This window comes from Vicia villosa, linkage group LG2, assembly GCF_029867415.1.
Source record: "Vicia villosa cultivar HV-30 ecotype Madison, WI linkage group LG2, Vvil1.0, whole genome shotgun sequence".
Classification (NCBI taxonomy): Eukaryota; Viridiplantae; Streptophyta; class Magnoliopsida; order Fabales; family Fabaceae; genus Vicia; species Vicia villosa.
This window is the reverse complement of record NC_081181.1, coordinates 10253935-10273008: the sequence shown is the minus strand read 5'-3', so window position 1 is coordinate 10273008 and position 19074 is coordinate 10253935. Positions and strand designations below refer to the sequence as shown.

The following is a 19074-nucleotide window of genomic DNA, read 5'->3' as shown; positions in this document are numbered from 1 at the left end:
CAGAAGAGAACCTGTTCTAGCTGAATTTGAAACCTTCTTCAATAGTGAGGTACCAGAAGTCAGAACTAAGTATCTGAAGTCACAAAAAGAGAATAAAAGTTTTAAAGATCAAGACAAAGGTGCTCCTATTATAGTAAATCGCAAGAAAGAAGAAAGGACCAAAAGAAAGTTTGATCACCCCTCCTTCAATCAGGTGAAGGTTGTTAAGAAAGCTGCTGCTACCACTAAGAATGAAGTAGTCCCAGAAGAAGTCATTGCAAAAGTTGTTAAGGCTGTTTCTGCTGATTTTGAGAAGAAAAAGAAGGAAGCTGAGAATAAGAAGAAGAAGTCAGATAATAATGCTGAGATTGTTGAAGTTGTTGAGAAGAAGAAAACAAGAAAAAGGAAGTTGATTCTTCAATCCGATGAAGAAAATGTTTCTCAAGAAGCTGTGAATCAACCGGAAGTTCTGGCGAGCGTCAGAAGGAAAGAGATCTCTAGCGGCAAAACAAAGATTGTTGAAGAGCCGAAGAATAAGAAGCAGAAGAAGACCGAGGCTGTGATCCAAGCTCTTCGGAAAACATCCAAAGGTATATGTATTTCTGAACCTGATTCTACTCCTGCTGGTATTTCAGAAGTTGCACCAATAGCGGTTACCCCTATCCCTGAACCAGAAAAAGCCACATCAGAATCACCAATAACTGTCAATGTTCTTACACCTCCATCTTCTCCTGTAACCATTCCTTCTTCTCCACCCACCATCAATCCTATTCTGGATATACCACCCCTTCAAACTCTCTTTCCACCTCACACAAATATCTCAATCTCTCAACCTCCTCCCCATGCCAACTTTGAACACATTCCTTCCACCTCTCAAAACAACCAGAGTGGTTCTGATCTTCCATCCTCTGCATCACATGAGCAACTGCTCCGTGACTGTAACTACACTCCCAAGCCTCGTCCTGAAGCAGAATTGGTAGTGTTAGATTCTGATACTGAAGCAGAATCTTCTTACAGGTTGGATAGAGAACCTCAACCGTATTTCATCTCCAACCCTACCTCTTCAAAAACCTAAATCAAATCCCGCCCTGTCCACCCTATTGGTGTAGCGTTTGAAAAGGTAAAGAGGAGTCTCAGAAGTATCTTTGATACCCTCAGAATTGCTGAAAGTTCTGGCCTGAATGATGTTGCTATGAGGAAGTTCTGGAGGATCTTACGCAGAGAATCAGATGCTCTGTTTTTAGAACTTTAGGAAGCCTGTGTGGAAGCTGCTCCACGGCCTCATGGAATTCTGAGAAGTTATGAAGATTTCTGGTTTGCTCGTCTCGGAGGGAGATATACCCTGGAAGAGAAGCCCTTTGTGGACGAATTGGAAGTAGCAAGATTGGCTGCTGCATTGGAAGCTAATCCTTGCAGGGAGATTGTGGTTTGGAGACCTCAATATCCTGTTCTGCTCGGGGATTTCAAGACCCTCTTTGATTTTCTGAGGGAAAACCCTTCTAAGGATGACCCAAGCTTGGTCATTCCAGAAGTTGTTGACCCACCAGAAGTTGAAGGTCCTTCTGCCCCCAGGAATCTAGCTGCCATTCTTCAGGCACTTGAGAATGGAGACTCTGAGATTCCGGCTGCAGATTATGGAGTTGCTTCTATGCAAGAAGCAGTTGCAGAAGATCATGTTGCTGAAACAGTTCCTGTTGAGGAAAATTCTGCAAATGATTTATCTATAGAAGCTGCAGATCATAATGCCATCCCTGTGAATAGAAGCTGTGAAACTTATTCTGAGGAATCTTCTCGTCTTGCAAGGACTCTAGAAGATATTCAGAAGAAACAGGATGAGCAAAGCTTAATCAATGCTGAGTTTAGAGCTTTCATGGAGAGGCAAGATGGACACAACAATATGGTTCAAGAGATGCTAGCTAAGATCATGTCAAGGCTAGGGCCGTCCTAGATTGAGTCTATCTTGTTTTTTGCTTTTTTGCTTCTGCTGCATCTGTTTTTGTGCATCTTGTCTTCCTTCTCTTCGTGTACTTCTGTACTTCTGGATTGATGAGCTTAAATGAAAATTATCCTTTTCTTCCATGTGTTTCTTTTTAGTTTTACATCTGAATCTTTTATGCTTTTTGATGTTATGACAAAAAGGGGGAGAAAATATATGATAAATGATCTGATTAATATTATCAGTTACCGAGTAAAAAGGCTCCACATTTACTAACAGAACTTGCAAAGTTCTATGTTTTTAAGTTGTGTTGTTGCAGGAATCAAAGATTCAAGATCAACATAAGAAGCAACAAAGTAAATCAAGCTCTTGGATTCTTGAAGCAAGCTGAGTGCTAGGAAGCTTCAGAATCAGAAGCAAGAAGGAAGAATGATCAGAAATAGCTCTTGGATTCTTGAAGCAAGCTGAGTGCTAGGAAGCTTCAGAATCAGAAGCAAGAAGGAAAAATTATAAGAAATTCTGATAATAGAATATGATCCAAATCATTGTCTATTTGCTCTGATACATTGTCTATTGGATCTGATATATTCTATATGGCTTAAATGGTTCTAATACATATTTTGTGTTCTGATACACATTTTATGTTCTAACTCATTCATGCTGACTTTTGTCGTTTAGTGTTGTTCTGTAATATTTCAGGATGTAGAGATGCTCTGATGATGCTCTGGTACATTCAACAATATTCTGAAACAATCTAGCATGAAGTGATGTAAGAAGAAATTCAAAGCTCTGAAGCTATCCGAGGGAAGCAGAAATCAGAAGCTGTGAATGTTCTAAAGATCCAGAAAACTCAAGTTCTGAAGCTGTCCTAAATGGAAGCATGAATCAGAAGCTGTGAATGTTCTGAAGATCAAAGAAATTCAAGTTCTGAAGCTGTCCTAAATGGAAGCAGGAATCAGAAGCTGTGAATGTTCTGAAGATCAAAGAAATTCAAGTTCTGAAGCTGTCCTAAATGGAAGCAGGAATCAGAAGCTGTGAGTGTTCTAGGGATCTAAAGAAATTCAAGTTCTGAAGCTGTCCAATGGAAGCAGAAGTCAGAAGCTATGAATTATCAAAAGACAGAAGCTTATGTGATCGTCTCTACCGAAATAATCAGGGAAGTCTTTTATTATTAAGGTTCTTCGAGTATTTATTTCAGGGGGAGATTATTCATCTCAGGGGGAGAATGTTAATCTCAGGGGGAGACATATTCACATGCTTATGCTATAGCTGTGTAATTTGTCTTTAGCCGTCTGCTCTTTCTGATCGCAAATTCATATCATTTATATATGTTTTTGTCATCATCAAAAAGGGGGAGATTGTTAGAACAAGATTTGTTCTGATCAATATTCTTAGTTTTGATGATAACAAGGATATGAATTTTGTGTGAGATAATGTGGTACTCTAATACATTGCAATTTCCCTTTCAGGAAATATATAAAGAGTATGCACAAATCAGCGCTCAGAAGCTTTGTCTCAGAAGGTTCACCATGCAACATCAGAACATGGTCTGGCAAGACATCAGAAGATGGTCAAGGCAGAATCAGAAAATGGGTCTATGGAAGCATCAGAAGAACTTGAGATCAGAAGCAGAAGCACTGAAGTTCTCATGGTATCACGCTCAGAAGCACTTCAAGGTCAGAAGACAAGAAGATGCTTTGCACCAAGCTGTTTGACTCTGATGATATTCAAATATTATATTCACAAACATCAGATCAGAAGAAAGTACAAGTGGCAGGCTACGCTGACTGACAAAAGGAACGTTGGAAGCTATTAAAGGCAACGTCAGTAGACACAGCGTGAACAAGGCTCGAGGTAGTTGACAAAAGCGTGAAACATTAAATGCAATGCTGTACGGAACACGCAAAGCATTAAATGCTCCCAACGGTCATCTTCTCAAACGCCTATAAGTATGAAGTTCTGATGAGAAGCAAGGTTGACGATTTGCTAACAATTAACTTGCTGAAACGCTGATCAAATTCAAAGCTCAGAAACTTCATCTTCATCAAAGCTCACTACATTGCTGTTGTAATATATTAGTGAGATTAAGCTTAAACGTTAAGAGAAATATCACTGTTGTGATTATAGCTTTTCAGAAGCATTTGTAATACTCTTGGAATTGATTACATTAAGTTGTAAGGAACTAGAGTGATCGTGTTGATCAGAATACTCTAGGAAGTCTTAGAGGTTATCTAAGCAGTTGTAACTAGAGTGATCGTGTTGATCAGGAAACTCTAGAAAGTCTTAGAGGGTATCTAAGCAGTTGTTCCTGGAGTGATCAAGTTGTGATCAGAATACTCTAGAAGACTTAGTCGTGGGCTAAGTGGAAAACCATTGTAATCCGTGCGATTAGTGGATTAAATCCTCAGGTGAGGTAAATCACTCCGTGGGGGTGGACTGGAGTAGTTTAGTTAACAACGAACCAGGATAAAAATAACTGTGCAATTTATTTTTATCGTTCAAGTTTTTAAGACTACACTTATTCAACCCCCCCCCCCCCCCTTTCTAAGTGTTTTTCTATCCTTCAGAAGTTCATTAAATTTGTAAGCTTTGGTATTTTGCAAGATTTTCGTGTGCTATACTACATAAATGGCATGAAGTTCGTCAAACTTGCATAAATTTGGTCTTTTTGAAGAATTTTGATTGCTATATTACATAAAATTAACGAATATCGTTAAATTTGCAAACTCAGGTATTTTGGAAGATTTTCGTGTGCTATACTACATAAAATACACCAAGTTCGTTAAACTAGCAAACATTGATATTTTTGAAGATTTTCGTGTGTTATACTACAAAAAGTCACGAATTTCGTTAAACTTGCAAATTTTGGTCTTTTTAAAGATTTTTGTGTGTTATATACTACATAAAAGTCACAAAGCTCCTCAAACTTGCAAATTTTGGTTGTTTTGAAGATTTTTGTGTGCTATACTACATAAAAGTCACGAAGCTCGTTATGAAGGATAGAAAAACACTTAGAAAGGGAGGATTCAATAAGTGTATCTTAAAAACTTAGAAGATAAAAACAATCAACACAATGATTTTTATCCTGGTTCGTTGTTAACCAAACTACTCCGGACCACCCCCTTAGAGTGATTTACCTCAACTGAGGATCTAATCCAATAATCCAACTGATTACACAATGGTTATCCACTTAGAAACACTTTAAGTCTTCTTGAGTATCCTGATCACAACTTGATCACTCTAAGAAATCTTTTACAATCAATGTAAAATAAAGTTTACAAGAGTTTGAATGGTTCTAATAAAGCTGTAATCACAACTGTGATATTTCTCTTAAATTCTAAACTTAACACTCACTAAATATTACTAGAGTTTGTGAGGTTGAAGATGAAGTTCGTAAGCTTTTGAATTTGACAGCAATTTTGTATGTTTGCGCAAGTTGATCAGTGCATTTTGATGCATATTCCTCTACGTTTGTACTTATACATTTCCATGGTTTGCTTGTTTTATTTTTGTATTTTATAATGTTTTTATATTTTAATTTATTTTTATTGTTATTTGATTTTCGTATTTAGTTTTCAGCTTTAGCAGTCTGCACGGAAACGATCATAACTGGAGTTCCAGGAGTCCGATTGAGGCGTTCTAATAATCGACGGAAAGCTAAGAGAAAGAGCTACAATTCTTATGTTGGAGTCGAAGTCAGAATCGGACTGTAGAAGGGCCAGAAAATTCGTTGAAGTTGTAGCACTAGTTTTAGTTAAGTTTCAGGTCAATTAGTAATGGGCCTGGGTTTTGTTTTTGACCCGGTTCGGTTGTGAAACGGGTTGTGCTATTGTCCCTTAGGTTAGGCAGCCACGAAAATACTGTTGATCATTGTCACTTTTCAGGATTTTGAAGCTTGGTACAATTTCTATGGAGAACTAACCAAATCTTGTCGAATTGCTGTATTCAGGTTCCAACATTGAGATTATTTTAATGTTAATCTAGTATTTATTCCTTTCAATTTTGTTCTATGTTCTTGAATGCTTAATTTGAATTTCATAGAGTATTTTGATTCAATTCGATTGATTGTATGACCCTAACAAATAAACACGTTACCGTTTGCTTAATTCATTACCGTGTATGATTTATCACGTTTGCTTAATTCGTGAAGCTTAACTCCGTTTGCTTAATTCGGATATTAGGATTATACATCATACAATACTCTTCGCGCTTGTCACTGAGTTTGTAGTCGAATAGGAATAGATTATCCGCTTAGGAGATTAATATTGCTTAATCGATGATAGATAAGAACCGAATCAGTAATTCGACTTTTCAGCTTATTTGATAATCACTTTTTCATAATCACTTTTTTTGTTTAATCGAAACCAAACCAACCCCCCCCCCCCCCCCAATTCGACTTACATTCGGTTAATAAGAATATGAATCCTTGAGAGACGATACACGAGTTACCGTTACCGTTGTACTACAGTTTTATAAAATTAACTCGTTTTTGACCCGCGCGCGACAGCGGATCACTAGTGCTCTATTTTACTTCTGATCAGAACTTCTATTTATAGGCATTGAGAGCAAATGACAGTTGAGAGCATTTAATGCTTCGCGTGAATAGTACAACGATGCATTTAATGTTTCACACTTTTGTCAACTACCTCGAGCCTTGCTTTTGTTGCTTTTACTGACTTTGCCTTTTGTCTATTCTAAGGTTCCTTTTGTCAGTCAGAGATTAGACATTTCAGCCTTTCATCTTGTACTTTCTTCTGGACTCAGATTTTGTAGATAACAACGTTTGAATATCAGAGTCATCAGCTTTAGTGCAGAGCATCTTCTGTCTTCTGACTTTGAAGAGCTTGAGCGTGATACCATCAGAACTTCAGAGCTTGTTCTTCTGACTTTCATTCTTCTGATGCTTTCCAGTTCATGTTCTGATTCTTCATGACCATCTTCTGATGTCTTGCCAAAGCATGTTCTGATGAAGCCATCCAGAACCTTCTGAGTCAGTTGCTTCTGAGCGCTGATTTGTGCATACTCTTTATATATTTCCTGAAATGGAAATTGCAAAGGATTAGAGTACCACATTATCTTATACAAAATTCATACATAATGTTATCATCAAAACACAGAATATTGATCAGAACAATTCTTGTACTAATACGTTAAACATCCTAATTTTGGTCTTTTTGACGATTTTTTTGTGCTATACTACATAAAGTTCACGAAGTTCGTTAAATTTGCAAACTTTTATATTTTGGTAGATTTTTTGGTGTTGTAATACATAAAATACACAAAGTTCATTAAATTTTCAAAATTTAGTATTTTGGAAGATTTTCTAGTGCTATACTTCATGAAATACACGAATTTCGTAAACATGCTTACATAGATATTACTACATAAAAGTCACGAAATTTGTTAAACTATCAAATTTTGGTCTTTTTGAAGATTTCTGTATGCTTTACAACACAAAAGTCACGAAGTACGTCAAACTTATAAAATTTGGTCTATTTGAAGATTTTTGTGTGCCATACTACATAAAAGTCACGAAATTCATCAAACTTGCAAAATTTGGTCTTTTTGAATATTATTATGTCCTATACAACATAAAATTCATGAAGTTCGTTAAACTTACAAAATTTGGTTTTTTTGAAGATTTCCGTGTGCTATACTACATAAAAGTCACGAAGTTCGTTAAATTTGCAAACTTTGGTATTTTGGAAGATTTTCGAGTGCTATACTACATAAAATACACGAGTTTTGTTAAACTTTCTTACATAGATATTACTACAGAAAATTCACGAAATTTATTAAACTAGCAAATTTTGGTCTTTTTGAAGATTTCCGTGTGTTTACTACATAAAAGTGACGAATTTCGTCAAACTTATAAAATTTGGTCATTTTGAAGATTTTTGTGTGCAATACTACCTAAAATTCACGAAGTTCGTTAAATTTGCAAACTTTGATATTTTGTAAGATTTTTGGGTGCTATACGACATAAAATACAAGAAGTTCATTAAACTTGCATACATTGGTATTTTGAAAAATTGTCGTGTGCTATACAACATAAAAGTCACGAAGATCATCAAACTTGTAAAATTTGGTCTTTTTGAATATTTTTGTGTCCTATACTACATAAAAGTCATGAAGTTCGTCAAACTTGCATAACTTTGGTCTTTTTGAAGAATTTTGTGTGCTATACTACATAAAATTAACGAAGTTCGTTAAATTTGCAAACTTTGGTATTTTGGAAGACTTACGTGTGCTATAATACATAAAATACACGAAGTTCGTTAAACTAGCATACATTGATATTTTGAAAGATTTTAGTGTGCTATACTACATAAAGGTCACAAAATTCGTTAAACTTGCAAATTTTGGTCTTTTTAAAGATTTTTATGTGTTATACTACATAAAAGTCATTTTCTCCATATGTTTAATTTGAGCAGGATAATAAAAACAATCGTAAGTAAATAAGAATACGACAAAAGAGAAGCAAATTTCATTGAAGAGATAAATTACAAGGACTGAATAACAAATTACAAAAAAAAACTTAGGCATAAAACGCTTCACAGCTTTCTTCAGTAAGGATATCATTGTTATCCGGAAATTCTGCATTGCGGAGAATATGAGTTACTTCAGTAGATTCAAGCAGAGCAGATAGAATTCTCCCATATGGGATGTGAAAACTCTGACCACATTCAAAGGCTATGAGAGATTCTTTTAGATGACAAAAGATGATTGCAAGAAGATTCAGTGGACGACCATTTTCAAGTCGATGAATCAGAAAGCGATCCCTACATGACAAGATATGATGAAAGTTTCCTCTAGGCGTTATGTTAGAGAAAATAAACCTAAACAAAACTTGTTTGAAGGGAGTCAGAAATTATGCATTGTTAAAAATGCGTGCGATATTTCTACTCATAGTGTGAGATGCATTATGTAACATCCCAATTTATTTAAGCATGTTTATTTATCACCAAATATTATCAAAAATGAGATAGTGGATTAGTTGGAATCAAAAGTTATTAGTTAGGATGAAGCTAAATGGCACATTGGTAAATGTTATTTAGTTAGAGGGCAGTTGGGTCATTTTCCCTTAAGAACTTGTTTGGGGGAAGAACATTAAGGCCTTATAACAAAAGAAAAATCGGAATTTTGAGGATGGGGAGAAACAAGGACACGTGAATAGAAGGAGAAATAGTCCATCTTGCTTGATCAAGTGGTTGCATGTGGAATTGAAGAGGGATTCAAGGTTAATCAACACCATCTTCATCAAGTTCTTGCATATGTGTGAAGCTTTGAAAACCTTAGAGTGAAGAACCATGGTCAAGAATGAAGAGCAAAGTTGTAGTCATCTCTATTATAATCATCAAGTCAGAATTTCTAATGATTTCAAGGTGAGTTCCATAGTTAGAACTTGGGGTAGGAATTGGGGTTTTGTGAATTGCATGTTTGGGAACAAGGGTTAGAATGAGAAAATTGTTTATGCATGTTGGTGTTGACAGATGTGTTAATACATGTATATGCTGCTATAGAATACTGTCACATGTTAGGGTTCAGATTGAGATGGATTAGAATGTGTTACATATGATCTTATGCAGGAAGAATGTCATTTTTGGCTCTGGTTCATTGAACAATCGATTTCACACCAGTGCAAATCGATTGCACTGTGAAAAATTTACTTTCTGCGCTTTTGGTTCAGCAAGCAATCGATTGCACACCAGTGCAAATCAATTGCACCTGACAGAAAGTCATCTCTTTACTGTTTCGACCATAACTGGAGTTCCGTAACTCAGAATTGGGCGCCCTCAGAGGCATTGGAAAGCTAACTGAAAGGGCTATGAAATTGTTAAACATCCACAACTTTATAATACTCTTAAGTAATAATCAAATCCATGTGAATATCCTTTCACTTCGATTACTAGAAGATAATTCTTAGATAATTGATTAGTTAACCGTTCTCAAGACCTTGGTGCCCAAGTGTTCCTCCAACTGGGTTGTAGGCATCATGGAATGGGTGGTGATGGAAATCAAAGCTAGTTAGGTACACCAAAGATGTTGAGATCTTATAGCTTGTGAAGCTAACCTTGTGAAACCAAATGCGAGGAGGCCTTACTACTTGGTGTAATTTGTGTACGTCGATTAACAAAATATGAATATGGTAAGGTAAACCTTAGGATACCTAGACCAAGAGATATGAATGGACTACTTTGAAATCATATAATCTAATGGTGTAGTAAGTATGAGACGAGGGGTTAAAGGACACACAAAAGCACAGTAACTGCGAGTAGGCACGTTACATATATGTTGGCTACTTCTTGTGAAGAAATTCCAAGGATGCCCCTGTGCCACATATATTGCAAGCATTCTCGGGCTTTGGTCTTAGGAATGGGTCGGCTCCGTAGTTCATGAGCTATTCTTCGGGGATGAACTCCCAGGGATGTGTACCTCACCTTCTCCTTTTGTTGTTTCCTTATGGGTGAATTCCTATGTGTGATTTAGACCCAGGAAATTGGACGAGTTGAATTGTTGTAGCGATTCAATGTCGGTTCCACGGTTCTCTATAGTCATATAAGTTACTTACCATGTAGATTGAAAAGCTATGCTTTTGGGTCTTGTTTCGGAGAGCAGATAGGCAGGTAAACCCGAAAGACCAGACCTTGAGGGTAGCTCCCGAGAGAAGGCTGAAAGGTAATAACAGAAGACCTATTTTGGAGGAAGCATGTACCTAATATCCGAACATGTGATATATTCTCAGAGGATCCAATCGGGTGGTCAGTGGACACTCTATTGTGGTACTACGATTTGATAGGCTTTCCTGTATTGGACATCTAGAAAACCTTAGGATCTTAGATTGATCTGTAGTTGATGCATGTACCTTGTAGAGCCAAGAGGACCCATAATATTGGGGAACTCACTGAGATTTAGTAATCTCACCCCATTCATCTTATTATTTTTCCAGGTACCGTGCAATATCGAGTTTTGCCAGATGCTTGGATCAAGAGCTTTTGATTGGATATCTTGAAGGTCGTGCCTGATCTTTTCTTTCGCTGTGTATCTTTATCATTATGTAGACATATTCATTGTATCCATCTTCGAGATGATTTTGAAATGTATACATCTTATGTTATTATTTCTGACGTTTGTATGTACTCAATACCAGTTATTAGTATTCTGCTGATATGATTTTAGACACATATTGGTAGGGTATTACACATTCCAGCGATCAAACACAGCGAGACAGACAACAGATGGGTTAGAAGCATATTCATTCCCATTTCAACGATCTTTTATTGCAAAGTACCAATTTCCTTGATATTGAACTTGTTTAACAGTGTGATGCTTGATATTGTTGCCATTGCATGAATCACCAAATCATCCATCACCATAAAGGTTATAACATCTTTCACAAAACCACTCTTGTTATTGGAAAAACCTTTTTTTTTTCAGCAACCTTCTTATTTCCAATATAATGAACTTCGCTGCTCATAAAGTTTGAGCAAGAAGAATAGGCTGGAGCCATAAAAGGAGAGTGAATATTGACAGAACTAGTGCATCAAGTTGTGTTATCTTTTGTCACCTCAAACTTACACTTATTTGGACACATGAACAACTTTATTTCTTCATCTTTGTCTTCATTGGCATGGTTACGAGTAAGGAAGCCTGAGATTTGAGTGGAAGAGCTTTGAGCTTTTGGGTTTAAGAGAACATCCTTGGTTTGAAATGGTTGCATGTAATTCTGGTCCAAATTTTCAACACTTTGATACAGATTTCCTAAGCTACCTACCATGTTATTTGAACTTAGAAGCTTAACTACAGTACCAATAGGTAAGCATAGCAAGTTGAAGAGAAAGTCTATGACAGGTTTTGAAGCTTCATCAAAGAGAACTTTGTTATTCTTTGTGTCAATAAGAAGCTTCATGGATACTTTGGTGGAAGAAGAAGACGCCATAATATATTAAAAGGTAGTATAATAGCCTTAATATGAAAAGCTGTTCATTTATAGACAGATTATTACAAAGAGTTGAGTGTGGTTGCACAAATAATTGCTTAAACAAGATAAGAGCTATCTATATATAATACTTATTGTAGAAGTAAAAACATATTCACTCAGTTGATATATGATTTGCTGCAGAAAAATAGAGGTTATGATTAATTATGCATTATTAGGGCTGAAAAATTGGTTGGTTCAGATCGGCTTCAGGTCCAAAACTTAAATTTAGTGTAAATTGCGGTCCCAACCCAATTTCAACCGATAAAATTTTAGTTTTTGACAGATTCTATTAACTCAGTTTGGCGAATAAATCAGGCCGATTTAGTCGGTTTAATATTTATTAAATAAATCTATAAAAATGACTCATCTTTTATAAAAATTCACATAAATTTAACTTTTAATATTTTTTTAAACAATAGATCGGACGGTTCAAATTTGAGAATATCCTTATTCTCAAATTTTAATTAAAAAAAAAACAATAAATTGGTCGGTTTGAATCGAACGGTTTAAATTTGAGAATGTCCTTATTCTAAAATTTTGTAAAAAGAAAAGTAATAGATCGATGGTATGGAATCAGACGGTTAAAATTTGTCCACCCTATCCATTATAAAATGGAGCTACATGTCCTAACTCTTTCATTTTAATGCAATGTAGTACTAATGAACAAGAAATACTCCCTATGTTTCTCTTGATTATATAAAAGAAATAAAGAGTTGAAGACTACTTATACATTTAAATTATTTACTGTAAAATGTACTATCAGTATCAAGTAAAAACATTTTAAACCTGTATTTAATTTTTTTATTTCTGATATATTTTATATTAGTATAATGTGAACCATTTTTAATTAATAATTATTCTTTCGATGTCATTAATTTGAGAAAGATGGTTATTTTTCTAGTGTTTTTAGTTTTCTGTTTGTGCTGCGTTTATATTACTCATGTTTTTGTTAATTTTTTCTAAAAAAGAGTTTTTAGTTACTTAATCTCAAAGTACTATTTCGTAATTACCGGTAACGAGTATTTGTAGCGATAACAAATAAATCTAATTACATTCTGTTACACTTTCAATTTCCTATATAAGCAAGCACACACATTCTCTCTCAATCATCAAAACTTTCTTTCCTTTTCTCTCTGATTTTGTTCATCTTTGTTGCTAATTGCTATGGATATTGATCTCACTCCAAAATTGTTGAAGAAAGTGTACGGTGACAATGGTGGATCGTATTACAGTTGGTCACCATCTGAACTTCCTATGCTGCGTGAAGGTAACATTGGTGCTGCCAAGTTAGCTCTTGAGAAGAACGGTTTTGCCACTCCTCGGTACTCCGATTCTTCCAAAGTTGCATATGTTCTTCAAGGAAGTGGAGTTGCTGGAATTGTGCAACCTGAATCAGAAGAGAAGGTTCTTGCAATTAAGACTGGTGATGCTTTAGCACTTCCTTTTGGTGTTGTGACATGGTGGTTCAACAAAGAGGACACTGAGTTGGTTATTTTGTTTCTTGGAGATACTTCAAAAGCACATAAGGCTGGTGAGTTCACTGATTTTTTCCTAACTGGTCCTAACGGAATCTTTACCGGATTTTCGACTGAGTTTGTGGGAAGAGCTTGGGACTTGGACGAGACCAATGTGAAGACCCTTGTTGGGAAACAAACCGGGAAAGGGATTGTGAAGCTTGACGGAAGCATCAGCCTTCCTGAGCCTAAAGATGGAGACAGGAAAGGTATGGTCTTGAATTGTCTAGAGGCACCATTGGATGTCGATGTTAAGAATGGCGGAAGGGTTGTTGTTTTGAACACCAAGAACCTTCCTTTGGTTGGTGAGGTTGGTCTAGGAGCTGACCTTGTGAGGCTTGATGGAAATGCCATGTGCTCGCCTGGATTCTCTTGCGATTCTGCTTTCCAGGTTACTTATGTTGTTAGGGGAAGCGGACGCGTTCAAGTTGTTGGTGTTGATGGCAAGAGGGTTTTGGAGACTACTTTGAAGGCTGGAAATTTGTTCATTGTCCCAAGGTTTTTCGTCGTCTCCAAGATTTGTGACCCCGAGGGAATGGAGTGGTTTTCTATCATCACTACTCCTAATCCCATCTTTACACACATGGCTGGAAGTTCTTCGGTGTGGAAGGCATTATCATCTACAGTTCTGCAGGCTGCTTTCAACGTAGATGCTGAAACTGAGAAACTCTTCCGTTCTAAGAGAACTGGAGATGCCATTTTCTTCCCTCCTCCAAATTAACTAGAATGAATATAAGTGTCTATAACATAAGTCATTATTGACAATAATACCTTCTAAGAGTTTACAATGTATCAGCTGTTTGATTTTGTTTCATGTTTCGTATGAGTACTTTACAATGTTTCTGCACTCTACTGTGAGTTTATATAAGAGTTGATTGCCTATTCTTCAAGCTTATGCTCTCAAGGTTTACTAGCATAGTTATCTAAGTTTAGCATTTTATATGCCAAATTAGTTTGTTAATTAATATGGCTTCGTTTTGGTTCGTATTGTTGTTATTATTATTTTGATTGAATGAGTAATTTCTTCTCTATAATATATGCTGTCTGTATTATGTTGAAGGAATTTATACTTTGTAGATTTTTTGATGAAATATGAATACATACATTTTTAATTAACGCATAGAAACTTCTCAACTAAAATGATCTAGTAATATAGTATTCTTTCTCAAGGTAAAGACATGAAGATGTTATTTAGATCCACCATAATGTCTAAAATATTAAAATCATCTATAAGTTAAAGGCATAATGTGATTTTTAGGGCTGATTTAGTCTTGCTGATGCTGATGTTTGCTTTTCAAGTGATTTTTAAGCTTTGTTTATTAATTTTTTTTAAAGTTCAAAATTAAATATCCAATTTATACCAAAAAAATTTAATATTTCAAATTTTTTACATATCTAATATTTCAATTTAAATGTTAAAGTTTTCATGTTTAAAAAAAAAAATTATTGTTGTCCAAAATGCACGTCACTTCTTCTGTTACATGATCTTCTTGCAATTTTTATTTTTTTATTTATATAACAAAATATTATTATGTAATATTTTTTATTATATTTTAATAGAACAAGCCAATTGGATTGAAGCATATATGACAAAATATTATATAAATAAAAATGTCTTGAGAACCATTTTCTCATATCTCTTCTCAATTTTTTCTAAACTTTTTTATTCTTGTTTTAACATGAGTTTTGTTGGCCATGTTTTTTATTCGAGAATCAAGTCTAGCATGAAGATCCCTTTTATGGTTAATTGGGATTATGAGCAACTTTAGGCTAGCGCCAACAACAAAGTGTCGATAACAATAGTCAGCAAAACGATCAAAAGGCCAGTAAAACAGACTCTTTCCTTCTTTACAACTAGTCGAAGAATAGTCTTAAAGATCCCATATTACAAAGGGATGACGAAATGGTCATAGATAATTTCAGTTCTATATCTAAAGACGGCCTTTATATTATTTGTAATGTTGTTTCCATCTTACCCGTGGAATATGACTGTGTCATAGAAGTTACTGGCACAGAAGATGAATACTTTGCGGAAGAAACAAAAAATCATAAACCAATGTGCTATTACATAATGAGCAATCACTACTACGTAAAAGCCATTTCACAACGGTTGGGAAAGTGATACCATTACGTTTGACCAACCGCTGTGAGGTAGGGTGGTTATATGTATGATGCTTTCCACCACGGTACTGCGGCCGTTATTATAAACTAGGCAACGTGCTACCTATCACAACAGTTACTTCAAACAACCGTTGTGATATTCTTTAATGCATAACATTTAACAACAGTTGTTTCAAACAACTGTTGTGATATATACATTGAGTTTATTATAAATTATGTGGAATGCTTATTTTGTCAATGTTCATTGAACATATAACTTGTCAATCTGATCTAGAACATTATAATATAACAAATTAAATTATATTAAAAGAACAAGTTACATTGTTCAATGTTATACAAGATTTCTTCAGCATTTATTCATATCTTTCTATTTAACGATAAAGAACTTGGTTTAATGCTACTAATTCTTTAACCTCCCCTTCCTTCACCTATAATTCATTTTGCAAAATATTATTTACTTTGCACACAAAATTAGAGGTGGAAAAAGGGGCGGCTGAAGAACAAGAATCATTAAACCAAGTTCTAACGACTAAACAGCGAAATGCAGACAATGGGATGAAGAATACTTGTCTAGCATTGAAGAGTGTAAAAAGTTTTCTAATATAACTTTATCTTTCATATTATAATTTTTTAATGGAATCCGAAAATGATATATATTCGGTAAGGGGTTGGAAAAAAACTTAAACCACATAAGATATAATAAACTTATTTTTTAAACAACCATTAACAATGGACTGAAGAATACTTGTCTAGCATTGAAGAGTGTAAAAAGTTTTTTAATATAACTTTATCTTTCATATTATAATTTTCTAAAGGAATCCGAAAAAGTTATATATTCGGTAAGGGGTTGGAAAAACACTTAAACCACATAAGATATAATAAACTCATCTTTTAACTAAACATTAACAAAAACATTCATCAATAACAAACCTTAAACAACTTATAAGATACAACAAAATCATCAAAACATAGCATAAACTACATATAACATCATATCACTTGGGTTTTGCTGATAACAAAGTAATTAATGAATATTTGGGGATACTAACATTTATTTAAGTGTGTAAGATCATAAATTTGAAAATCAACTTGGGCGGGCTGGGCTGACGTTTTCGACTCGGTACCTTAAGTTGGCATGCCCCGCCTAACCCGCTTAAAAAAGCGGGCTGAGGCGGCCATGGGCAGTTTTTGCCCGCAAGTTTTTTGCTATAACTTTCTAATACATGTGTTGATTGGAAAAGTTTGAAATAGAAGAACAGTTGTATAACTGTTTACCAGTAATTTCTGACAAACAACCGCTAGTCTTTCAAACTGTGTAATTTGGTAACTTACAGGATCGACTAGATTGATCCTAGGACATGTGTGTCAAAGTTTTAGTTTTCTCTAAGTTCATTTTATAAGTGGTTATGTTTCTGATTTATGAATAAGAACAAGATTCTTCTAAAAAAGAAACTAAGTATTTTCTAAGAATTGGAATAAACCTTCGACTGTAAAGTACTAGGTAATGTGTAAAAGTTGAATCTAAAAGGGTTGTAAATATTGTAAAGTGTAGGAAAGTAAAGGCATTGACAAAATGTAAAAGGGTCTGATTGAAGTAAAGAAAAGTAAATGGCGAAAGACTGGAATTAATGAAACTATAAATGACTTTAGAGCAAACAAAACAATGGTGTTTTCATACATACATGATCAATAGAATCTTTTCTCTCGTGCCGGTACTTCGAGTATTTGAGTGATTTTTGTATACAATGTGAAAAACACCCCAATCATATAACCTAAGATTCCTATTTATAATGATTCGACCCTAGCGGTCTCTTCACAGATGAGTGCCACGTTCGATATTTCATACGAAAGGATATTCTGATGATACCACGTGTTCTCCTGACGAACAGACGCAAGTTTAAATTTCAAACTCTTCCCGCTCGAAGCCTTTTTGAAACCATCCAACGTGGCTGTCAAAGCAAACTTCTTCATAAAAATATTCCAATTACGCACTTGAAGCATGATTGTAAGCTTAAACAGAAGCTATCTGAAACACTATCTTTGCATAAACTATAAGAATTGTTGTTCTTAATCTACTTAAAGAGAAGAATAGAAGATCAAAATAAGAAGTAACCTTGAATAAGAACTGTTGTTCTTAATCTTCTTGAAGAGAAGAATAGAAGATCAAAACAAGAAGCAACCTTGAATAAGAACTGTTGTTCTTAATCTGCTTGAAGAGAAGAATAGAAGATCAAAACAAGAAGCAACCTTGAATAAGAACTGTTGTTCTTAATCTGTTTGAAGAGAGGAATATAAGATCAAAACAAGAAGCAATCTTGAAAAATAACTGTTGTTCTTTATCTACTTAAAGAGAAGAGGCAAATCAAAACAAAAGGCATTGCTGAATAGATACTATGTTCACAATTTGCTTTTAAAGAAGAATTAAAGATGAAGACCAACGTGAAAAAGCTCTCAACAACTGAGGCTAACTTTCATACTCTACCTACTCATACCAAGCAATGGATCTCATCAGAAGAAGCATACAAGAAGAACTCAATGATTATTCACTTAAAAGTGATTACTTGTCATGTAGTTTGTAACTAGAATATTTGCTTGATAAGAAGCATTGTACTAAAACCAATTTAATTGGGGATGATGCCTTGAGCGACCAAGTAAAGGTCAGAAGCTTAAGAAGACTATGCTGGTGGTCATTGTGGAAATTCTCTTGGAGACAAAGTGATGGTCAGAAGTCTAGGAGTCAATGGATGTTATATATGTGGATCAGATCACTGAACAGTCCATTGCAGTTAGTCACATCAGGTAGCTGTGTAGTTTACTAGATTGATGAACATTATATCCAGATGGGATCACTGAACGGTCCAGTCATTTAGGGGTTAGTCACTTGCGGGTAGCTTATGCAGGGTGAGTCACAGCAGTTGGCTGTGCAGGTTGTTAGTCACGACAGAGGATCGTGCAGGTGTAATCAAGTTTGGTTATAGTGGATTAAGACCTTTGTTGAGAGGAAAATCACCTGAGGAAGGTGGACTGGAGGTACCCTTATTCAGAAGGTGAACCGGGTTAGAGTGATTTACCTCAACTGAGGATTTAATCCACTAATCCAACAGATTACAATGGTTAGCCACTTAGAAACACTCTAAGTCTTCTAGAGTATGTTGATCACAACTTGATCACTTTAAGAAATCTTTTACAATCAATGTAAAAAAAGTTTACAAGAGTTTGAATGGTTCTAATAAATCTGTAATCACAACTGTGATATTTCTCTTAAGTTCTAAACTTAACACTCACTAAATATTACAAGAGTTTGTGAGGTTGAAGATGAAGTTCGTAAGCTTTTGAATTTGACAGCAATTTTGTATGTTTGCGCAAGTGTTCTATTTTGCTTCTGATCGGAACTTCTATTTATAGGCGTTGAGAGCAAATGACAGTTGGGAGCATTTAATGCTTCGCGTGAATAGTACAACGATGCATTTAATGTTTCAGACTTTTGTCAACTACCTCAAGCCTTGCTTTTGCTGCTTTTACTGACTTTGCCTTTTGTAGAT

General features: G+C 35.2%; 1 protein-coding gene across 1 annotated transcript; it reads left to right on the top strand.

Moving 5' to 3' along the window:
• Positions 1-13061: 13061 nt before the first annotated feature.
• LOC131645847 (glutelin type-D 1-like) lies at positions 13062-14232 on the top strand. Its single transcript, XM_058916046.1, has one exon. It carries the CDS (start codon positions 13062-13064, stop codon positions 14130-14132), a length of 1071 nt encoding a protein of 356 aa, XP_058772029.1. The 3' UTR covers positions 14133-14232.
• The last annotated feature ends 4842 nt before the right edge of the window (positions 14233-19074 follow it).

Coding starts and splice junctions, on each gene's coding strand:
- LOC131645847 (XM_058916046.1), top strand. CDS start 13,062: ATGGATATTGATCTCACTCCAAAATTGTTGAAGAAAGTGTACGGTGAC.